Raw genomic sequence first — 25,127 nt, 5'->3', positions numbered from 1 at the left:
TCCAACCCCGTAGGCTGAGGCTGCAATCCTAAACGCGCGTGCCCTCCAGCGTTTCTCCGATGAAAATAGAGACGGGGGGGGGGGGGAACGGGGCAGTTCAAATCATAAACTGCTGTAAATCTGGGACTGTCCCTGCAAAATAGGGACACTTGGAGGGTCTGAGCAGTTCCTGTGAAAAAGTCGAATCGAAACACCATAGGGCTTACTCTTGATGGCACTGACGAGAGTGATTTGTCTCTGTTGCTTTATGCCCATAGCTTATTTTCTAATATTTATATACAGTATCGGCTTTCTTCCGTCATGAAACCCACGTGGTTCTCAGGCTGTCAAGCTGTCAAAGCAACGGCCCTTTGCTTTCAGCAAAGTGGTGAGAGTGGAGTCGCACACGCTAATATTTTTATTATTGCATTAACACCCCACCTTTCATCCTAGGAGTTCGTGGTGGCATATACTGTATGTTTCTTCTCTTATACACGCACCATTTCCCCCCTGCAACCTTGTGAAGTGGGCTGGGTTGAGAAGAGAGAGTGCCTGACCTAAGGTTATCCAACCAACTTCATGAGACAGTGGGGATTTGAACTCTGGTCTTCAGAGTAGTACTACTAGTAGCCCTCCACTCTGTTCAGCTGCACCACACCAATGGCAATGTTCTGATATCACACCTATACCGGTGTGGCCTGCAGAGTAGGGCAGCACCTGCAGAGGAGTCCAGCAAAGCTTCAAAGTCTAACCCTGAACAGAACTCAGACACGGGAGAAGGGCAACCCGAGACAGTACAATTTCTCACATAATCCCAAATTGCACCAGCAACCTATGTACAGTACACGCATGCGATCTGACTTGACACACTGCGATTCTGTGTAGGTCTACTCAGGAGAAAGTTCCATAGAGTTCAATAAGACTGTTCGGTCACTGCGTGTACCCTGGAATAGAGCAAGGGAAATGCAGCTTGCAAACTGGGTTTTTCGTTTTTATTTAAAGCACGCGATCAGGCCTGAGTTATAAGGAGCATACATCCCTGTGCTGCTCTCCAATGTACACCTGCTCAGAAATCCCGTGTTTCTCCGTCGTTTCGAATGGACGGCTGTCTAATTTTACTCCGGAGGAGCAGGAGCAGGAGCAGGAGCAGGAGGAGCGACCCCACCATTTGACACTGGAACGGAAACTCTAAACAACTCTATGTGCGTCCTCTGACAACAGAAAACCCTTCCCGGTGGCGTTGCATTATGGGAGTTGTAGTTCTCCACCCGATGTTTATTTCCGCCCTCCCTAAAGAAAGTACAGTATGCTAAAAGGGGGGGGGGGTGCGTCTTTATTTCTCAACTGGCGCGTTGCAATGGCCTTTGACATTATTTCCTCCCGCTTTCTTTACCGACATGCATGATGAGAGTCGCTGTTTCACGCGACACGGCGGCTGAGTTTGTGAACGGTGTCACTTGCCCTCCTTCCCTTCGTGAGCTTTTTGCTCCTGGACGGGTCAGCGGGTGCGGAACGAGATGCACCACCCCGGTTACTCAAGGGATGCGTCATGATTGTCTAGCAGGGTGAAGAGAAGGGTGGGGCAGAGAAGGGAGCTCTGCATGGAAGCCCCGCTGAGCTGCTGAGCTCGCCGAAATGGGTGGGAAAGGTAGAAATCATGTAACCTCTGCAAGTCACCTCGTTACCTTGGTCCTCCTGCTCCCGGGCTTCGCTTTTTGGGGAGCAGTGAAGGCGAGGCCTCTGCTCAACGAGGATTACACTTGCAGACGATGCGGGAAGCCTAACATTGTGGTGGTGACGTGCGATTCCTTAGTAAGTATTTGACTTTTTCAAAACAAATGCAAAACTATCGAGAGCAACTTCTTCCCAATGCTTCTACCTGCGAAGGAATGTGAGGCGGGATGGTGTAAAATAACTACTCTTTTCAGGCTCAGCTGCTGTGGACCTGATCTCCCTGCTGGTTGAGCCTAGCTGCTGTTTTTTTTCCGCTTGGCGGTGCCATTTACATGCTAGAGAGCCCCAAGTGAAAAGGGCTTGCATTGAGAGTGAAATTTGTTGCTAAACTTTCACCTAATACTGTAATTGGAGAGCATGTTCTTGTGTCACACTTGGGTTGCAGTCCTACGGTATACCTGCTTATTTTGGGAAGAAATTCAGTTAACACTGTGAAAGTTAACTTTCAGCACTTAAGATCTAGCTTTTTGCAAGATTATAGCATCCGAATGGACTGAGCTGCCTGTTATAAGAGAGGAGGAGGAGAAAATTAGCATTATACCAGTACTAAAAAAAAGGAGAGCATTATAGGAAACAATTCAAGTAGTGCTTTATGTACACTAGGGGTTATAACACCTCTAGCAAAAGTTAATATGTGGGAGTGAACATGAAGGAGCTTGCAAGTTTTGCTCAATAGTGAAAAAGTAAAAGGTACAGAAGCACTGCTCACTGGAAGGACAGATCCTGAAGCTGAGGCTCCAATACTTTGGCCAACTCATGAGAAGAGAAGACTCCCTTGAAAAGACCCTGATGCTGGGAAAGATCGAGGGCACTAGGACGACAGAGGACGAGATGGTTGGACAGTGTTCTTGAAGCTACCAACATGAGTCTGACCAAACTGCGGGAGGCAGTGGAAGACAGGAGTGCCTGGCGTGCTCTGGTCCATGGGGTCTCGAAGAGTCGGACATGACTAAACGACAACAACAAACAAACAAACAGAAGCACTAATGGTGCTCCAGAACAGGATTTATTTTGCAATGAGTTCTTTCTTCTTCTGATTTAAATCGGGAGCGGGGGATGTGGAAAGGTTACCCACGTTGTCATACTTAATATGTCTGGCCCATACCTCACACTGTCTTCTTTGCCTGCGTTATTGCAAATGGCCAGCTCCAAAACTTCTCTTAACCAACATGGAACCAGTCACAAAGTCTCACTGAAATCACAGTAAGGAAATCACATAGCTCAGTTCTTGCTTAATTGTACTTCTCACTGAAATGTTTCATTTCTATCCATGCTGGTGTCCAGGGCCGGCTCTATGGCCAGGCTGGGTGGCGCAGGGCACCACGGCGCCGGCCCGCCAGGAGGGCGCTGCAAGCTGCGCCCGCCCGCTGGCCGGCCGGTCTGCTGCGCAGCTGCGCCCACGGCAACCGCACTGTGCCTGCCCGCCCGCCGCGCAGCAGCGCCTGTGGCAGCCGCACTGCGTGCTGCGCCCGGCCACGCTGGGAAATGGGGCGGGGGGGCGCCGGAGGGATCCGTCGCTCCACGGCGCCAGGGGCGCTTAAGACGGCCCTGCTGGTGTCCTGTCAGTGAAGACAAGCTCCTAGAAAACTTATATTGCAGCCAGAACCACTGAAATGGGTGTTTTGTACAGTGTGATTTTTTTTCCAGTGTGATTTGTAACATTGCATTGATTAATGTGATTTCTAATGTTGCATTGATTAATTTCCAGAGTAATTCTCAAAATGTTTTTTTTCCTCTGCATGCAGGATGGAAGGCTGACATTTCACCCAAAAAATGAAACAGTAGACTTGCCTTTTGTGAACCTCATGCGAAAACATGGCAGTCTCTTTCTTAATGCTTATACCAATTCTCCAATATGTTGTCCTTCCCGTGCAGGTAAGATCATACTCAAGCAAGAAATACATGAGTAGAACCTATTTAAATACTACTTTATGATAGCTAAACTTCAAAAGATTTTCCCTGGGCAACCTTGAAACTTCTGGTTCCTTTTAGTGTCTGTGAGCCAGGCCTTCAGGATAGACATAGTATCACTTGCATGTTTTAAAAAGGAAATAAATCATATGCTTGTGGGACATTAGGAGTGGGTTGTCGTCTGTATTTACCAAGTGCAGAGTGGCTGAAGGTCAACGTTAGAAGATTCATCATGTGAGTTAGGACTAAGCCTGTTGTCATACCCCTTTTATAAGTGGAGAAACTAGGCTGGGTATGACAGTGACTTGCACAAAGCCACTCAGTGGGCTTCATTGGCTTGTCTTATTCTAGATGAATAGGTTATATGACTTACACACCTTGCACACTCTTTAGGGATTGTGTTACAAGAACTCCCTGCCTTGGGAGAAACCTCCCCCCCCTTATTATAATTTTTGTAGCCCCTTATTTTGACTGGCATTCCATCTGATTAGTTGGCTGTTTTCTGTTTTTAGGGATATTTTTGTTTGCTGCTTTGTCTGTTCTACTTTTTTCTCTTACTGTACTTTTATTTTTTTAATCACATACAGTGGAACCTCGGTTTATGAACACCTCGGTTTATGAATTTTCGGTTTATGAACACTGCGGACCCATCTGGAACGGATTAAGTCATTTTCCATTACTTTCAATGAGAAAGTTCGCTTCAGTTTATGAACGCTTCAGTTTATGAACAGACTTCCGGAACCAATTACACCCATGCTTCAGTTTATGAACGCTTCAGTTTAAGTACTCCGCGGACCCGCCTGGAACGGATTAATCCACTTTCCATTACTTTCAATGGGAAAGTTTGCTTCAGTTTATGAACGCTTCAGTTTAAGAACTCCGCGGACTGTCTGGAACAGATTAATCCACTTTCCATTACTTTCAATGGGAAAGTTCGCTTCAGTTTATGAACGCTTCAGTTTATGAACAGACTTCCGGAACCAATTGTGTTCATAAACCGAGGTACCACTGTATTTTGATTATTAGGTGCCTTGGGCATGTCTTATGGGAAGACAAGATGGAAAGCCCTTATAAACAAACACTTAACTGAGGATTGATTAAATGGACTGCAACATTTATTGGTGCTCCTCCTTTTTTCTTCACACTGATGATCAGAATGGACTACCCTCAATAGATGGTTAGGATACCTAGACTGAGTCCAGCAATGGCTCCCCTCCCCTCTCCTTTCCATGGATTGTCAGAGCTGAGAGCTTATCCACTAGCAGAAACCTGCTTCCATTTCTTCACACCTCTTTCTGTATTATGGCTTTTGAGAATTAACCTGTCAAGAGTGTGACTGAAGTTAGGAAATTTGACTCCAACTTGTAGTTTGGAAAATAGTGGCAGTAGCAGTTCTCAAATTCCTTTCCTTGCTGAATACAAAGTAATCAAAGCCTGGGGAGAATTGTATTGCCTTTAATATTTTTATTGTAAGTGGCTTGCTTTAAAAGGCAAGGTAGAAGTAATCATAAAATAGTTTTCTTGTGATTGGAGAGACAGTGGAAAGGGCAGAAGGGTTGTGAAGATTCCTCATGCTGCTGAACAAACTCTGGCCTCCTGGAGCCATTGTAACGTTGGGTTAGAAAAATACAGTGGCAAAGTCTCTATGGGTCCTTGAAGCCACAACTTCTTGCTTTTATGGCAGGGGTAGGGAACCTCTGGCCCTCTAGAAGTTGCTGGACTACAGCTCCCATCATCCCTCACCATTGGTCCTATTGGCTGGGGCTGATGGGAATCGTATTTCAACAATATTTAGAAGGCTACAGGTTGCCCATGCCTGTTTTACGGGATGCCTTTTAGCTGCAGTGGAAGTCATAATCATTTAGTTAGTTAGTTAGTTAGTTAGTTAGTTAGTTAGTTAGTAATTATACTATGCTAAGTATACCCATAGATCTCAGGGAGGTTCACAACATAAAATTACAACATAAAAAACCCAAAGCACATACCGTAATAAAAATAAGAACAAAGACAACCCAATATTCCCCCCCTTCCACAACACATTCAGAAAGGCATCTGATAAATGTCTAATAAACATGCAAGAGGAAAGCTGTGCATACCTTGTTTTAGTCAGATTTTATATGTTTTATATGATTCATCAACAAATTCTGTTATGGGTGGGTTTCTTGTTTTTGTTTTAGCTATGTGGAGTGGCCTCTTCACTCACCTAACAGAATCATGGAATAATTTCAAGGGTTTAGATCCAAATCACACAACGTGGATGGACCTCATGGAAAAACATGGCTACTATGCTCAGAAATATGGAAAACTTGACTATACTTCAGGGCATCACTCACTAAGGTAAGCATTGGGAGGAAAAACCCATCTCTGATTAAAACAGGTTAATCAGAGGCATGATTACTGCTAATTGAAAGCATCCTGGTTGAAACTGGATTGGTATTTTATCATTTCTGTGTACAAAGTGCTTTTCAGTATTTACTTCATTTATCCTGATAACACCTCTTTGAGGCCTAACTAAGACTAAGTTGAAAAAGTACTTTTTGTTTTGTACTATCTGTAAAGTTCTTACAGTTCAGTTGTCTGTAAAATGTGTTACCCTGTCAAATGTTTGTTCCATTAAGTACATGAATCTGGTAGCACTTTTTCAGATGATTTTTTGAAAACACTTTTTTGAAACATTTTACAGTAAATCATTTTGAATCCTCATCATTGCTCAAAGAAGTCCTTATTGTCAGGGAGCTACAAAATCCATTATAAAGGCAGCAAACTTCTCAGAAGGGTTTATTGTAAGAACTATGTACCTTGGGAGAGCTGCAGTCATTTGCTCTTGAACAAATATTACTGCCTCGTCTTTTTCTTCACAATGCAACCACTTGTAGGCAACCTTTTTGAGGGTCATAGTTTCTGTATGCTGCATAAGGAGAAAATAATTGGATGTGTCATTCCACTTCTTACACGTCTACTGAAGCTCAAGTTTCATATAAAAATATTCTCCCTTTTCCTTTGTGCATGCTGCAGAGAGTTGAATATGCAAAGGGGAGAAGAGGGAGGCTCCCTCCTCTTCTCCAGAATGGCTTGGAAGAGATCAGAAATGTCCCTTTCCATTTTAAATTAACCATGGTTTGTTGTTACAGCCAAACCCTAAACCATGTTTAATCTAAATTAGTTAGTTGTCAAACCTGACTTGTTTTCACTATGACTTGAGTTGACTTGTTTTCACTAATCCTGGTTTACTTAAGCCTAGCCATGGTTTCTCCATTTTTAAATGTCACAACAAGCAAAATTTAACTTCCCAGCTTGTCCCTACAGCCCTTGCAAAGGCAGAGGAAGAGAGAGAAGTGTCTAGGTACAAGGCTCACTGCTAGGCCATGTTTGAACATCATTTGCAAAGGCAAACTGATATAAATATCTTTTTATAAACCCAGTTAAAATTTAATGTCATAGAACACTGAATACAAATGGTAAGAATGTCAGAAATGTGAACATAGTGATAATTTGCCTGTGATTGCATCTACCGGTACATGGAAATAGCGTATATACTGAATACTGTTCTGATTTTCAGTAACCGTGTGGAGGCTTGGACCAGAAGCGTTGATTTTTTGCTTCAGCAAGAAGGCAGGCCTGTGGCAGAACTCGTAGGTAACAAGTCCTATGTGAGAGTCATGCAAAAAGATTGGAAGGCCACCGACGATGCTGCAGCTTGGCTAAGAAACAAAGCCACCAACTTGACACAACCCTTCGTTCTTTACTTGGGGCTAAATTTGCCTCATCCATATCCTTCACCTTCATCTGGAGAAAATTATGGGGCATCTACATTTCGGACGTCTCCTTATTGGCTACAGAGGGTATGCAAATATTAGTGTATAGCCTGATATATGTTTTTTTAAAGAATTGTTTTTCTAGAGCATTTTATTCCTCAACCCACAGAAGGAGGGTCTCAAGTCCCCAGCATCTCCTGGTAGGACTGGGAGAGGTTCCTTCCTGAACCCCCAGAGAACCTCTGCCAATCGGTGTAGACAATACTGAGCAAGATAGACCAATGGCTTGACTCAGTATAGGGCAGCTTCCTATGTTCCTAATGCTGTGTGACTCAAATCTGAAATGAAAGATTAATCACAGTACAGCAGTACCCTGGTAGTCAAACACTTTAGTTGTCAAACAAATTGGCTCCCAAACGTCGCCAACCCGGATGTGAGTGTTGTGGTTTGCAAACATTTTTTGGAAGTCGAACATCCAAGGCGGCCTCCGCAGCTTCTGATTGAGTGCAGGAAGCTCCTGCAGCCAATTGGAAGCCGTGCCTTAGTTTTCGAACCGTTTCAGGAGTCGAACGGACTCCCAGAATGGATTAAATTGGAGAACCAAGGTACAACTGTATTTTATTATGTTGCCAGATTGTCTGTGAGCAAGTACAGCAGATATGTACTAAAGTTTTAATACTAAACTGTAATCTCCTTGGTCCCCCAGGAATTATAGTTGGGTGATAGTGCTGAGAATTCTCTTTTCAGAATATCTAGTCCTACATCCTTCCTGATAAAAACTGCTCTGCTTGTGGTTCCCTGGATAAATGAAATATCCGCTCACCCGCTCCCTTGGGTGGGTGTCCCTTGTGACACCGTGCAGGCTCCTGGGACAGGTGAGCCACCCACCTTTGTTCCAGGGAGGCCATCGCCCTGCCCCCATCTCAGCAGCCGGCTGGGGGTGGGGCGAGGGCCAGCATAAGGGGGCAATGCCCCTCAGCCCAGGCTCACTTTTTCCTTCCAGGTTCACCCACCCAACCCTCCCTACATATAACATGGTCTTCTTCTGTAGGATAATCTCTTGCTTTACAGGTCAGCGGGCGCTGCTATGGTCGTAAGATGGTTGCTGTATTCAGAACCAGGAATGAATTTCCCTGCATTGGCAGGTTTCGCCTTCCCTGTAGTATCTCATCACAACTTTGGCAGTTTTAGGCCTTGGTCAGTATTCTATAGTCTGTCTGTGAGTCGGGGCCAGCATATTGATGCACCCCCAGGCAGCGGCGTTTGCAGGGCCCGTTAAAGGGTTTATTGTGGCAGTCACTGGCCCTACAGCGGCGGCATATAGGTCGAACTCCCAGCTAGGTGAAGTGGGAGGGCACGCTTTCCAGTCCCCTCCTACAACACCTGATTGCCTTGCACATCCTCAGCCCCTGTCAGGGATGAGAAGGATGCCTTCCAAGGCCCTTAATTTGTGGCCTAATTTAAACCCATACAGTGTTGTCATGTCTCATCTCTTGGGGGTGTGGTGGGCACCAGGGACAGGGTTTGGCGCGTGGGCTCGCAAAGACCCATGCTATTTTTCTAGGAAAAAATGCTGCCGGAACTCGCCATGAACGCCTCCCTTGTTATCTTAGAATGGCAATGGCGCCCACCTGAGAAGTGCCAACGAGTTCTGGCTGAAAAAAAGAAAAGAAAAAGCCATGAGAATGATTAATAAAACCAGTTTAAGCTTGTGATGTAAAGATACCGGTACTCTTTATTTTATTTATGTATTACATTTCTGTCCCACATTTCCTCCAATGAGTTCAAGATGGCATACATGGTTCTGTGAGGGGGAGTCAGCTCTTCCTGTTTATTTGTATTCCATTTGAGTTGTTTCCAGGTTCTGTTTTTACAATGGTCACACAACACTCTCCAGACTGGTTGCCATGGCTCCCACTGCTTAAATGGCAGTGCAACCCTGTAATTCAGCAGAATGTTTTAAAGGAAACAACCATTTCTTCACAAAAGCATCTTCAGCGCATGGTTTACTTTTTTATATATAATGAGAATAGTGCTCAGTTTTAGTCTCCATCATTGCAATGTCTTAGAATTTCAGCTTTTTGAATGATTTCTTGATTACTCCCTTTTTCCTGTTGTCATGCACTCCGAGGGATCTGTATTGAGCTAGTGAAGTACAATAAGCTCAGAAAGTGTACACCTTGTATTCAGTTTTCTAGGATCTCTGCTAGAATTTTTGTCTTAGCTCTAGTCCCTGAATATGCTTATACTAGGGAGAACATGCAGTTGTTCTTAGCTTGGGAACCGAGTACCTCATGCAGTGCAACCAATTTCTTCATTCTTCTCAGGTCACCTTTCATCCCTCTGGGTGGCAGAGACAACCTCATGTCCAGCATGAGATGCAGAGATGGCTTTTGACTGTTGGCACAGGAGAGGCCAAATGGGAGAAAAGTTATGTGCAGTGTTATTTTTCTAGAAAAAGAGGTGCCAGAACTCACCATGAACGCCTCCCTGGTTCTCTTATAATTGCAGTGGTGCTCACCTGAGAGGTGTGCAAACTCAGTTCCAGTGAGTTCTGGCTGAAAAAAAGCCCTGGTTATGTGCCTTCTACTAGGATCCACCCCATACTTGTGTGTTGGAATGCCTAATGAGAAGTATGGGTGGTATGTTCTGGAGTATACCATAATGTGTACTGTACAATGTACATAATGTGTACTGTGGCTTCCCCATTCCTGTGAGCTGACTATGAAAGTGATTACAGTACCTCTACTTATGAATTGAATGTGTTCCAAATGCACATTCGTAAGTCGAAAAAATTTGTAAGTCGAATCCCATAGGAATGCATTGGGAGAAAAAATTCGTAAGTCGAAGCAACCCTATCTAAAAATTCGTAAGTAGAAAAAATCCTATCTAAACTGCATCCAAGATGGCGGCTGGAGCTCCGTTCGTAAGTAGAAACATTCGTAAGTAGAGTTATTTTTAAGTAGAGGTACCACTGTATTGCAATTATGTTTTATCTTCTGTTGTATGTATGGATTCTGAATTTCCTTGAAGCATCTATTTACTACATTTTCATACAAAACCTAGGTGGCTGTAGTATCTAGGGCACTAATTCACGGGATTGCTTTGGCTGAATGTTTGTCTATATTGTTTTCCATGGAAAAACTGGAGCCAGACAGAATAGTCTTTTGTTCGCTCCTGAGTTTTCTGAGGGGACAGCTGTGAACATCTAAGAAGTCAAGAACCCTGCTGTATCAAACCAAACATGCATGTAGTTACAGCATCCTGATTCTCACAGTAGCCAATCACATGTTTCGAAGCAGTACAATAGGGTAGACCTCCTGTGCTGTTGCCTCACAGCAACCAATACGCACTGTTCATTTCTCTAGCTGTGACATTGTCTCCATTGCTGACAATTAACTTGAACACATTTGCCCAGTAGCAGTGCAGTGGTACCTCGCTTTTCAAGCATTTCGGAAGCCGAACGTTTTGGTTTTTGAATGCCGAAAACCTGAAAGTAAATTCTTCCATTTTCAAACGCGCCTCAGAAGTCAAACAGCTTCTGCGATGCGTTTCTCAATTTTCTCAATGGAATTTGCCGACTGCCCATTGCACCTCGGTTGTTGAATGTTTCGGAAGTCGAACGGTCTTCCGGAACAGATTATGTTTGACAACCAAGATACCACTGTAGTTGAATCAGCAGCTTCAGCTAACATTGAAGCCTAAATATGAACATGAGCTCAAATACACGTTCTACAAAAAAAATCATTGGGTATTCACTTCCAGAGGATTGCTACCAAGCTAACATACGGTACTTTAGCAATGATTTGATTGCTAAACAAAGGAGTTATTTTCTGTAAGCCATGGGTTTCTATGTAGTATGTCACACTTTGACTTTTGCTTTTTGCTATTTTGCTATTGTATTGCCATCGTGTTTATGTGTATGTATCACTGGAATTCCTGCCGGGCACATAGAATTAATTGTGTGGTTCTTGGGGTTGCAGCAATGGCCTGTCTAGGTTGGAATGGAGCTTAGCACTGAATCAAGCTCTCTCATTTGCTGAATCAATTCAAAGCAGTGCATCAACATGATGCTCTCACGGTACGCTGTGTTATTAAGCAGATGGTCTGTAAGGTATCAGCTGGAGCCATCTTTAAGACGTGTGGCTTTGTTCCTAGACACAGGCGCTGCGGTGAGCAAGAGAAGATCACACATTCAATTTTTTAAGGAAAAGTCTTTCTTGTAGACAATTTGTATAAGCATTCATATAGTTAGTGAGGGGATATATCGTAACCGGAAAAGGCTGCTGGCTGCAAAAGAAGAAGTCATTGTGGTGGAAGGCTGTGATAATCCCATAAAATCTAACTGAACCTTATGGAAGCGGGCTGTAGAAGATCCAACTCTCTACCTATGCATTCCGAATGAATTGCACAGGCAGGAAAAAGGCAGCAAGTGTAGTGGTAATGCCTGGAGTATTGCTTCTAAACACATGCTGCATTTTGCTGCACAGATCTCTGATAAGAACAGCAGTGGGTCAGGGGCTCTCCCCTTACACTAATGTTCTAACCTATTGAGAAGCATATTGGAGGTGGTATTCGACTAAGTTTTACCCTGACTATATCCATTGTAGTTAGTGAACATAACTAAGTTAGGCCCATTGATTTCAATCATTGTACTTTGTTACCCTTCATTGAATGCATCCCTGGACACCTTCCTCTAAGCACACTTTCTCAGCAAAGCTTTTTGGCATAAGTCCATAGTCCTCATGGCATTCTCTAAATATGCCTAAGTATGTGCAACTGAACATACCTGTTTATCCCTGTCTCCATTTCTCTCCTCTTCCTCTGGGTCATATTACAGATTGCATGTCCCTCAGGGCAGGATCCTGTGCTCTTGTTTTCTGTAAAGCACTATGCACTTTGGTCCTCCTCTGTAAATAATGCATTGGGCGGGATTCACCTAATAAGTCACATCAGTACAAGCCCTGTTCGATGACTTCTGCTTGTGCAATGGGGCCTTCACCTCTTCTTCTCCCCTCATTTATAAAACATGGAGTCCTCATGTTCAGTCAGTATGTCTACCTTGGGCTGCTGGCAAATTGGACGGTGATAATAGTTACCTTTTGACAAAATAAAACATTTTTACTTTGTTACTAGGTGAGATACGAAGCCATCAAGATTCCAAAATGGCTTCCATTTTCAGAGATGCACTCAGTAGATTACTATTCCTCTTATACAAAGAACTGCACAGAGAAATTTACGGAGAAAGAAATCAGAGATATCCGGGCACATTATTATGCCATGTGTGCAGAAACGGATGCAATGCTTGGTAAGTGATATCCCGATTATCTTACTAATACCATGTATTTCTCAATACTATTACTGCAAAGATAGTTTTCTTCCCTGATTCTACCCATGTAGAGGCTACAGCCCTAATTATGCATTCTTCAAAGTCTTAGAACTGCAGCCTATATATTTTTCATAGCTAAGCTTCGTGTAAAAAGATTTTTTCCAGAAAGTAACTGTGAGGGACAAGACCTACAGACAGCCCCCTCCCATCTTGAACACGAGCTCCTCACCCAGCGGAAGTGGGAGAGGGGAGGGGGATAGTTCCAGCGGGGATTCAGGAAGTGGAAGCATGAGCTCAAGTAGGATAGCTGAGCCCAGGCACCGCCTGGGAACGGAAAGGGGAAGCAAAGGGACCGTGGGAAAAAGACCGATCCCAGCCACCCCGGAATTGCGTAAAAAGCGCAGAGGGAGGAGATTCAGTATGCCAAGATTACTTTGCTGGAGGAAAACGCGGGAACCGCCATTCGGAGGTTCTGTGCCGGACTGAGAACATGTACCGACAACCTGTATATAGCACTGATTCAGCACTGTAAATAGATTGCACCAATAAAAGGATAAAATGCAGACCTGTGAGGCGTCGTTACTCTAGAGTAGCCACTCCGGACCCTGTGACAGTAACAACTAGGTGTTTTCTGTTGGGGTTTCTTTAATCTATTATTTAATAAAACTTCTATCATACTCAGTCTACAAGGTTAGAATCTGATTCATGAAGAAAACAATATGTCTCAGTTAATGTATTAAGGACTATGGTAATGTCATTTCAATTGCAGAGGCCAGGACTAGGCCCAGCCCACCCATGAGGTAGGCTGAAGCAGCTGCCTCAGGCAGCAGAATCCTGCAGGGCGGTGCTCCCACCCCTGCCACTACTGCTAGGGTTGCGCAGCTACAGTGGCAGCTGCATCTTCTTCCAGCAAGATCTCACAGAACTCTTGCAAGATCTCACCAGAGGAAGGCACAGCTGTGCAGAAGGGTAGCCACTTCCTTGTTTTGCCTCAGGTGGCAAAATGCAAGAGGCCGTCCCTGGCCGGGACACAATCTCAGGAGTGTACACAGCAATCTTCAGGGCAGTATCGAGCAGGTCGGGCGCCCTGGCACTGAGGGGCGGAGATCGCTCCGGCGCCCCTGCCCTCGCAGCGTGTAGCATGGCTTCCGTGCGGCCTTGCCGCGCAGCACCCGACACCACCAGGACTCTACCTAGAGCCAGCCCTGGCAATCTTAATGCAAATAATGTATTATGTAAGCTAAGCAATTATGTTTACAAATGTAGCTCTGTACTGTGATGTTATTCAACTACAGTGGAACCTCAGTTTATGAACACCTCGGTTTATGAATTTTCGGTTTATGAACGCCACGGACCCATCTGGAACGGATTAATTCACTTTCTATTACTTTCAATGGGAAAGTTCGCTTCAGTTTATGAACGCTTCAGTTTATGAACAGACTTCCAGAACCAATTACACCCATTCTTCAGGTTAAGTACGCTTCAGGTTGAGTACTCTGCAGACCCGTCTGGAACGGATTAATCCACTTTCCATTACTTTCAATGGGAAAGTTCGCTTCAGTTTATGAACTCTTCAGTTTAAGTACTCCGTGGACCGTCTGGAACAGATTAATCCACTTTCCATTACTTTCAATGGGAAAGTTCACTTCAGTTTATGAACGCTTCAGTTTATGAACAGACTTCCGGAACCCATTGTGTTCATAAACTGAGGTACCACTGTAAGTAAAACTTAGTAGACCCATTGAAATAAATGGACTTGATTCAGGCTGGATATCATCCGATATGTCTGAGCTGCATGGCTCTGCAACTCCTATGAGGAAATGATCAGGTGGGCCTTTGCATGTGTCACACAAGGCATAATTCATGTGGTTCTGCCCCATGTACATCTTCCTGAGACCTGGTCTCGGCCACCACCACAAAAATGACATTAACCTGGTTTTAGATGTCTGTGCCAAACATCTGTGGCAGAAAGTGCTGCAAAGGGAGTGTTGAGTATTGTCATGCCTGCAGTACAATTCTGATAGGAGTATCATTGGGGAGGGAATGTAATTAATCTTGTATATTTGTTCTCTGTACAACAACAACAACAACCACAAATATTTGTTCTCTGTACCTTAATACATGTAAGACATGTACTTTATGGAAATAATATATTCTGAGATGGCTGCCTTGGGGGAAAAGGTTGGAAATGAAGGGATACTGACACTGTAGCATTTTTATATTGTTATTGCCAGAAGAGCAGAAAGATTGTCAAGGAACATCTACTGAAACTGAAGAGAGGTGGGGTGAGGAATCCTCTCTCAGTTATTACAAATCTTCTTTTTATATGTTGGCTTCACATCTGGAATGCTGTTCCCATCTGCTGCAGAATTTGGCATTCTGAGAATTCCAGCTTTAATTCCTTAAAAGCCTAAGTGTAATGAGAGAGATGGAGAACAGAAGCGAGAAGGAGCTTAGGTCAAGTGTTTTCTTTGGGTAGAATTTTGGTGCCTTGCTGTCTCTTTGATGGTATATGGGCAGTATGGAAAATCTGCATGTTTTGGGGTTACTGATCAGTTATTACAATCCTTTGAAAACCCTTATTGTATGTAGAAATTCAGGAGAAATTTGACAGTTTCATACATGATAATAAACACTTTAGGTGAAGTCAAGAGAACTACAACGAACCCAGATTGACAACTCAAATCCTAGGTACACTTACTCAGAAGCAAGTCCCATTGTGTTCAGTGGAGCTTACACCCAAATAAGTATGCTGGGCATAGCCAGGATTTTTTGTTGTGGTGGCAGACCTTTTGTTAGGTGGGCAGAAACTCAGTTTGCTATGTATTTTATTGATTTTTATTTATTTAGGGGGGTAGCTGCCCCTCCCTGCCCCCCAACTACGCCCATGTATGTATGTATAGGATTAGGATTGTGACCTAAATCTTGCATCTGAGCTTGTGCACCACCTTAAATGGGATTCAGACTCATCACTGAACGTTCAGTGTGGTTTTAAAAACCATTGCAAGTTTCAGACTATTAAAGCATACTTTGAGATCTGTATGGCAGACATAAATGTGAGCTTCTAAAAGTGGATAACTGTGGGTGTTTAGCGACAGATTAGCAAAATGCAGCATTTCGGATGGAGATTTCTGGAAGTATGGAAGCCATAGTTGTGCATGCTGATATTTAGCTGTGGAAGAAACTTATTCAGAGTTCTCAAGGAGAAAATAAACTGCCCCTCATGATCTCTCATAATCAGCTTCTCTCCATCCTCCCAGAGGACTTTTCTTTGGAATCCTTGAAACAGCAATGCCTTCTGTATAAATGAGAACACAGGCAATGTGATCTAGTGCTTTCATTACACTGGCAGAAGAGCTACCTCCTTGTGACATCTAAAAACTATTTTTATGCATATTTTGATGTTTGCGTATTAACCCTGCCTTATATTTTGTTGCAGGCGAGATAATTTCTGCTCTAAATGACACAGGACTACTCAGAAGGACTCTTGTCGTATTCACTGCAGACCACGGAGAACTTGCCATGGAACACAGGCAGTTTTACAAAATGAGCATGTACGAAGCAAGCTCCCATGTTCCTCTCCTTATAATGGGACCGAATACTAAGCTGCAGTTCATCCCCAATGTGGTGTCCCTTGTGGATATCTACCCTACCATGCTCGGTAAGCAATATTTCTGTTGGAATAGCAAGCTCACTTCACATGACCGGCAGGGATAAAAAAATATTTAAAACCATCCCCTTTGTTAAAATATGATTGCAGAAGATCGCTTAAAAGCACGGCCGGCTCACTTGGGACTGTCTAGAACAGGCATCCCCAAACTTCGGCCCTCCAGATGTTTTGGACTACAATTCCCATCTTCCCCGACCACTGGTCCTGTTAGATTGGGATCATGGGAGTTGTAGGCCAAAACTGGAGGGCCGCAGTTGGGGGGTGCCTGGTCTAGAAGTTGCTGGACTGCAGCTCCCATCATCCCTTACCTTTGGTCATGCTGGTTGAGGCTGGTGGGAGTTGGAGTCCACAAATGTCTCACAGGTTAGCCACCCCTGGTTTTAAAGCATTGCTGACTAGCAACCATGGTGTCACTACTGTCAGATAACTTCCCCAACATGCCTACACCATGTTGTGATTTACTGCTCAGCTTGCAAAGAAAGGACATTTAAAGGATCTGACACTGATCAATAAAGCCAAAATTTGGAGATGCCCCAGTCAGTTTCACCTCCTTTGATTTAACGTTAGTGTATATGAATAATGTGTTTTTGTCCACTTGCGCACCGAGGCTACTCTGTTTCATGTGATACTTGCACTGCTCTGCACACATATAAAAACCGCACTTTAAAATAATAATAATAGTGTGGTCAAAGGACATGTAACGGGTTATATACTTAGGCAGGTGGGCGTGAAGGTTTCAGCAGATCCCCAGTCATTTCCAAAATGAGATATTACTGAATGTTTTAATACAGTAATGGGAAAAATGTTTTTTTTAAAAAAACAACAACACCAAAACCTGAATGAAATAATGAGGCTCTCAAAATCCTTCTGAAATTATAAACACCTGGAACGTGGAAAATAATGTATTCTGCCTTATTTCCATTTCTGTGTCAAAAGTGTCCCATTTGCGGGAAGGATAAGAAATATTTCCTGGAGAAAAGAAACCCTTTTAATTGTGGGAATATTTGCCTTTTTCCAGTCATGTTTGTTGCTGTTGGTTGTTCTGTCTGCTGCAGCTTGATTTCCTTCCCACCAAATTTCTGAGTCCTGCTTCTTCTTCCTAGACTAATCACGCAGGCAATCCTAGACTAATCATAGGCCACATAGTGACCTGAATGTTGTCAAGACACTAAGAAACTTGGTAGATTTAGCTATGTGACATCGCTGAGGACAAAAAATCAATGTGAAACTGGGATCATTGCTACCTGGATCAGTGACATGAGTTATCCCACCTATTATTATCATCATCATCATCATCATCAGCTTTGATTTATTCATTGCCTTCTGAACAACCATTTGCACATAAGAGTATTGACAACACTTTAAAACACCAAAACAGCAAATACATTAAAAACAGTACTGAAACCCTAGCAAAGTAGACACCCACAGTAAGGAACAATTTATCCAACTGGGAAAGTTTGTCGGAACAAAAATGTATTCAGTTGTCTAGGGGTCATTTAGTAAATAGGATGATCTTGTAATATTGCAAAGCCAATTTGATTTTACTGAGAGAAACAAAACTAATTCACTTACCCTGGCATTGTCTGAAGGCACATGGTACAACCTTTCTGATGCAAAACAGGTCTGGTTAATGCTTGGATAGTAACCCCATGTGTGCCACCTTAAGTTTTATGGAAGTGCAGCAGCATAAAATTAATGAGTGTGAGGATGATGCTTCCTGGGCCGGTCACATGGGCGATCCTAACCAATTGGGATTCACACTGTGAACATGATAAGATGGCCATGCTTCATAGTTAACTGTATTTGACATGACAGTATTATGGAGGGGAAATTGAGTAAATTCAGAGTGAGGGCAAAACCTTCTGAATAGGTAAACTCTTACGAAGGAATCACTGAAAGGTCGCCAAGAAGTTGGGGAATTTTACACTGTTGGAAAATAGTTAGTACTTTCAGTTCAAACCCTATATTCTAACTAGAGACTTTAGTTTAACATTACTAATCAATGAGTCACACATTCTCTTAATCAAATCTCAGCCCCTACCTTCTTGTTCCAACTGTCTTAATTTCCCCCTTCTCTCTTTTTGAAGGTTGTATTTTTAAATCACCGTTCTTCCTGTGCTCTCATTCTCCATATGTTCTCTCCTGGTTCTTCCTTCCTGTATTCAGAATATTAAAAAATACAAAATGATTAATTTATTTAGGTGAGTAACAAACAAATGATTAATGTTATTTTCTCAGACACTCCGACTGATGAAGTAAGCTCTGACCTTATCTGTAGACAGGAATATACAGTAGATAGGAATATAGTCTCTGTCTCTGTGCTTTGCCATTTGATTTTAAAGTTTGTTTCTGTACATGTGTGTGTCACAGCTTAACAATCTCCCTTAAAAGTGTGCTGTTGTATCCAACATGGCACAAACAGACTTTTATTCCTGCAGCAGATTTTGCCATCCTGTATTTCTCTTTGTAGTACACCACGGAATCCCCACCCCCACCCCCCAAAAAAATTCAGCATTGGATGCAACCTATGATGTTGTACTTCCATCTTAAGGGTTATTTAAATTAGGCAGATGGGGGGGCCTTCAGGGAGAAGGAAGGGTAAGTCTTACTTGTGCAAACAGGACACTGCAATTAGATGCCACCATTAGTTCAGAAAGATCTTAGGTTTAATTTCAATGACTTAAATCTCTCTCTCTCTCTCTCTCTCTCTCTCTCTCTCTCTCTCTCTCTCTCTCTCTCTCTCTCTCTCTCTCTCTCTCTCTCTTGCACCACATATGAGTTGCTTAAAAATAACAAATAAACTGCCAATGGTTAGAACAGAACTGAAGTTTTGTGGAAATAATTTCCCTAAGTAGCTAGTTATTAATTTTGCAGTAAGAAAATGTAAGAGGGATCTTGGACTTAATATAAATGCAAAGATAAGAGGTTCAGAATTATCACTATAAGGGGCAAAGGACAAGTTGCAATGGTTGACATAGTATATAATTTATTTCCTTGTTGGTTTTATATATTTCTGCCTTTTCCTTTTAATTATGTTTAATTCTTTTTAAATAATGTAAATACAAAATTTTGAAAACAAATTGACTTAAGTCACAATTTCTATTTCAGATGTTGCTGGGATACCTATACCAAAAAATCTCAGTGGATATTCACTGATGCCCCTGGTATTGAAAGAGGCAGAAGATAAAGTCCCAACTAGACAGCAACATCCTACTTGGATTCTGAGTGAATTCCATGGCTGCAATGTGAATTCTTCGACCTACATGCTGAGAACTGACAGGTGGAAATACATAGCATACTCAGATGGCCGTTCAGTATCTCCTCAGCTGTTTGGTACGTTTGCTACTTGATTAATGTGCAGTCTGATCCTCTGTTCTGCTCCGCACGAGTATGATAGGGAGGTGCAAATCAGTGTTGCATTAGCACAACTATGTAGCTCCTGTCTTGAAGCAACACAAACTACCAGACCTACGATTGTTGCTGCATCATGTCTTGCGTGGTTCACCGGAAAAGAAGAGCAGAGAAGCAGTGTAGTAAAGTAGTAGTGATAGTAATTAGCATCCCATTCTTCATAAAGATCAGCACTCTCCTTTGCAACAATGCAAGTTTGCACAAACAAAATAGGACCGTTAAATCAAAACACAGTTCTGCAGTCAATGCACTGCACTGTTGGAAACAGCAAAAGTACAGTCTGAGAACACTAGAATCACTGGCCAAAGCCTGAGACAGGTAGGACAGTTGTCTCTTCAATGTCTCAACTGTGCATAGCCCAGTCTGCTTAAACCAGGCTTCCTCCAACTCGGCCCTCCAGATGTTTTGAGACTACCATTCCCATCATCCCTGCTATCTAGGGATCATGGGAGTTGTCGACCAAAAACATCTATGGGCCGAGTTTGAGGAAGCCTGGCTTGAACCCATAAACCTGGGTTTGAATTTGACCACTGAACTATGGTTCCATCCTCTCAGATTGGACAATGTGGTCAGATGACTGGGCACCCAAAGAGGTTAAGGTCCGAAAAGGTGGCATGCTGTAGTCTAGGCCTGTACCAAAATAATCAAGGGAGCAACTCCCCTATGAGGAGTAACAACATTTGAGGGTTTTGTTTGTTTGTTTGTTTGTTTGTTTGTTTGTTTGTTAAAGGTGAGTAAAGTGGCACATGAGAGAGGTATATAAAAGCATGCATGGTGTTGAGAAAGTGGAGGACGTTTTTCTTCCTCTCATAAAACTAGAACTTGAGACCATCCAATGAAGCTGAATGGTGAGAGTTTTGAGGGGAGGGAAAGGAGTATTTTTCCACGCAGCACATAGTTAATGGAATTTGTTACTGTTAGGTGTAGGGATGGCTGCCAACTCAGGTGGCTTTAAAAGGGGATTCCAAGGAAGATGAAGCTGTGTGCCACCTCCAGTATCTTAACACAGTATGGTCCTTGAGATGAAAGAGTTTCCCTTCTCCTGCTCCATACTGGCTGGCAGGGGGCTTTCCTAGCCCAAGCTACACTAGGATGGTGTAGCCGTTAGGTTGTTGGACTAAGATGTGGGAGACCAGGGTTCAAATCCCTTCTCAGATAGGAATCTTGTTGGGTGACCTTGGGCCAGACACCATCTCACCTACTTCACAGCTTTGTTGTGAGGATAATATGGAGATGGGAGAGCCATGTACACAATCTTGAGCTCCTTAGAGGAAAGCTGAGATATAAAAGCAAAATAATAATAATAATAATAATAATAATAATAATAAATACTGGGGATTGGAATTGGGACCTTCTGCATGCCAAACAAATGCTCCAGTGCTGCGCTGCTGCTTTTTTCAAGTTCGGGCTCATTAATTTGTCTTAATCGTTCTTTGTTGCAGATCTCTCTGCCGATCCAGATGAACTAACAAACGTAGCAACCAAGTTTCCAGAGATCACACAGTATTTGAACAAAAAACTCTACTCCATCGTTGATTATCCCAAAGTCTCTGCCTCTGTTGAACAGTACAACAAGCAGGAGTTTATCAACTGGAAACAAAGTTTAGGACAAAACTATTCTGATACCTTAGCTAACCTCAGGTGGCACCAGAACTGGAAGAAGGACCCAAAGAAGTACGAGGATGCAATTGATAGATGGATTAAAGAGAAGACAAATCTGTGAAATGTCTGCAGAAAGTGAGAATGGACAATCTGCTCCTGGATGTAAAGAGGCAGTGCGGGTGCAATAAGCAGTTACCTCTTACTGCAACAGATACTGAAATGGGAACATGGGGTCGGATGCTATCCTCCAGTCCCTCCCATTTCCCAACACAAATCTACTCTGCTAAGCTATAAATACTAGCTAGGCCCAGTTGCCTGTTAACCAGGATTTGCTAGGCAGCTTCAAAACCTGATTTCAACTCTGGTTAAGAAGAATCCGTGCTAAGTGACCTGTGATTCACATGGATGTTGATATAATGGCCTTATTGGGACATAGTGTTAAATTATGGTTGTTAGCATGAGCCTTGTCTGCACTTCCCATCTCCCTTCTCCTCTGGCACAGCCACAAAGAGGATATCAAAATCTTTTCCTTCCGTTTTTAACCACAGTTTAGCATTATGTTCAAACCTCAGCAAACCATGATTAGTCTCAACTATGGTTCAGAGAAACCAACCAACTTCAAGCTGCATTTTGTGAATGTGATGTCACACTGGGGCCTGCCAATAAAAGTACCGTATTCTGCCAGCAAAACCCCTGAGCAAAGGATACCCCAGGGAGCAAATGTAAACTGCCACCCCTCCACCATCTCTAGCACTGATAAGAAGCCCTTAACATCCAGGAGAAATCTCACCATGCCTGTATCCAGAGGTTGCTCTAGAAGGACTCTTGAGGCGGGTTCCCAACTCATCCCCCTTTCAGAGGGGGAGACCAAACCATCTCCCAGCATAGAGAGAGCATAGAGCCCAAAAAGTCCAGGTTCGGGCATTTACCTACCAAAGAAGTACATGTCTGAGAGTCCAAAATTATAGAGCTACTCATATTAAGGGGTCTTGGGTGAAGTGTGGGAGACCAGACTATGGAAGCTGCTGGAACAGCACATATTGAAATCCAGCAACTCTTGTGAACCACCTTGCCTATTCTGCCCTGCCTTTTGACTGATGGCCTCTGTTGCTGGCTTCTTAGATCCTGCCTTTAGAACTAGGCTTATTGATGGACTGCTTTTGTTGTGCTTTGACACGGACTACACTTTGACTTCAGTCTGCTTTTTCACCTGGTTGCAGGAGCAGACAGGGCCTACCCCAGCCTCTGCCTAAGAACTAAGCCCCGACATGGTTGGAGGCACAGGACAGTTTGCTTGTTTCCCTAAACCTTTGTTAAGATTAATCAGAGTTTGGGGTTTGGACAAAGCAATAAAAAGCAGTCAACTGAAAACAGAAGCAAAAGCTGCTTTTTACATCTGCACTACCCCCAAGACTATACTTTTTCATGTGGGAAAGTATATACTGTAGTGGCTAGGACTTAGCTGTGAATTAGGAATTCTCACGTTTCAAACTTGTCACTGCCATGAACTCACTAGGTGCCTTAGAGAAGCCACTTTCTCCGCTGTTGCCTGCAATATGAGGAATAATCGCTGTTGCCGTACAGTGTTGTAAGGATAACAATTAGATGCATGTAAAACACTCTGAAAACACTATACACATTTGTATTACTATACAGTACTTGGATTAACAAGTATAGTATTTACAGTGCCCTAACTGCAGTGGCTAACCTTTGGGCTTCCATATGTTATTGAACACCACATCCCATCAGCCCCAGCCGGTATGGTTCATAGTCAGGGATTATGGGAATTGGAGTCCAACAGCATCCACAGCGTACTTTGTAAGCTATTCCTGCCCTGGTTAAAGTATTCATTTTGTGTGTGAGTTTGTGTTCTAACTGGATTTTTCTTGGTCAGAACACAACATTTCAAAACATTTCAAAGTGCAGTTTAGGGCTGAACAAGGGCAAGCACATCTGTTCAGGCTCCCTCTAGGTGATCCATTTCTTAAGCATTAAGAATGTGAAGGTTATTATGTGAAGGTTAGATTATACCTAGTCTTTATTGAGCATTTCTTCCATTTTGCTTGTGGTTATGTTTACAGTACATGGAATCATTTGTTCACCCTCCACTTTTTGGTGCGTTTTTCTGTCACTTTCAAAACCACAAAAAGTCTTGAGTTTTTTAAAAAGTGGATTTGTTGCACAAGAGCAACATAACCCTTTAACCCACCTTAAATGTAGAAACCTGAAGTTCTGGAATGCATTTGAATTCTTCCCACATAACAGCGAGTCTGGTAATGCCCTCAGTTACTATTGAACACAAAAGAGATGCATGCAATTTTAGGTCCCCCCCCCCATACTGATGCCATTTGTGACTAATGATTGTGTGATACGTTCCTGAATTCCTTTGGGTTAATGGTTTGTGTAGCAATTTACAAGTGGGGTTTTTTTTTTAACACCCCCTCCCAACGAAGTTAGTATCATGGTGGTGCAGGTTAATGCTAGATTCATCTACACTTCCTTCTTATTCTTCTAAGGGCTTGCAGCTATTAAAAACCGCTGTTTTCTTTTACTGTATTGCATAAGCCTTTTACGTATTGTTTAACCTTCATGCAACACACTCCAGATACTTGTCTGGGTATACCAACATGGCTTGCATTTGCAGTTTAAGTGCGAGCAGCATATGTTGTTTCATTTGGTCTAAATATCCAAGAGATTTGCATGCAGATTTTTGCTACTCAAATATGTTAAATCTCCCTAGCAACCGTTGTCCTCTCCATCACACACACACACACACACACACACACACACACACACACACACACACACACACACACAGCTAGTCCCCTTCAAGCAAATGCAAAGAATAAGAAGAAACTCAGAATAATTTGGATCTGCTCTCTAGTGCTGTGGGAAAAACTATTGTCTTAATCTCTCCCTGCCCCCACAAAAACCCCATGTATTGGAACTGAGAGGTGAAGTTTAAAACGAAGAAAGGTGGTATTTGTGTAGGCAAATCTCATCACATTTCCCTCAAATGCTGAACACGAGTGGCCCCATGCCTATCAGTTAGCAAGCTAAAAGGAGCCGTCCAAAAACAAGGTAGTGGGGGGTTTTATATACCGGTATATACTTTGGGAACTCCCCAGGCAAGCAGAAGTGTTTTAGTTTGTACATTAAAATTAGATTAAGCAAAAGTATCCTGCTATGAACCTGTGCTCAATAGCCTCCAAGACCTACATGTGGAGGCTGAGGTTGAAGCAGCAGCTGGAGCAGAATACAGTGGCCAGTCTCATGACTGGAGCAGCCTAGCATCAGCATGTAACACCCTTGAGCTGTAAGAACTGTATTGGCTGCCAGTATGCTACCCATTTGAGATTGCCTTATGAAATTAAAAACAACAGCCCCAAACTCCTCTCCCAGCATTAAAGGGTTTCAGCAGGAATCCTAGCATTGCAGAGTTTGGGGGAGGTGGGCTCTGAAGGAAAAGGAAAAACGAGTTTTGCCTTTTCCTACTGCAGAAATATACCATTACTCTCAGAAAATGCTTGCATTTGAGGCTGACATTCCCCTGCAAACTGCAGACAGCACCACCAGCTCCTGTTGCAGTTGGCTTGGAAATCCTGAACAACAGAACTTCTGTCATGGGTTAATGATGAAGTGTGCCCCTTTTTTGTGTGCTCCTACTTGTTAATCTTTTGTTACGCAAGCTACACAACATCTTTGTGTGTTTTTTCCAAAATGAAAGCTAGTGGGA

At 43.1% G+C, this 25,127-nt stretch overlaps 1 protein-coding gene across 3 annotated transcripts; it reads left to right on the top strand.

Moving 5' to 3' along the window:
- The first annotated feature begins 1,221 nt into the window (after nucleotides 1–1,221).
- On the top strand, nucleotides 1,222–23,492 carry ARSK (arylsulfatase family member K). Of its 3 annotated transcripts, none has more exons than XM_088652934.1 (9): nucleotides 1,250–1,791; nucleotides 3,459–3,588; nucleotides 4,212–4,626; nucleotides 5,802–5,961; nucleotides 7,184–7,466; nucleotides 12,516–12,687; nucleotides 16,148–16,369; nucleotides 19,487–19,711; nucleotides 21,232–23,492. In XM_088652934.1, the coding sequence occupies exons 3-9, from the start codon at nucleotides 4,587–4,589 to the stop codon at nucleotides 21,510–21,512; spliced, it is 1,383 nt and encodes a 460-aa protein (XP_088509060.1). In that variant the 5' UTR covers nucleotides 1,250–1,791; nucleotides 3,459–3,588; nucleotides 4,212–4,586; the 3' UTR covers nucleotides 21,513–23,492. The 3 variants fall into 3 exon arrangements, with proteins under 3 accessions (XP_034955902.2, XP_088509060.1, XP_088509059.1); XM_088652933.1 differs by having other exon boundaries at nucleotides 1,326–1,791; nucleotides 4,212–4,801; XM_035100011.3 differs by lacking the exon at nucleotides 4,212–4,626 and having other exon boundaries at nucleotides 1,222–1,791.
- The last annotated feature ends 1,635 nt before the right edge of the window (nucleotides 23,493–25,127 follow it).

Source organism: Zootoca vivipara, chromosome 10, assembly GCF_965207765.1.
Source record: "Zootoca vivipara chromosome 10, rZooViv2.hap1.1, whole genome shotgun sequence".
Lineage (NCBI taxonomy): Eukaryota > Metazoa > Chordata > Lepidosauria > Squamata > Lacertidae > Zootoca > Zootoca vivipara.
This window is presented reverse-complemented; position numbering and strand designations above follow the sequence as displayed.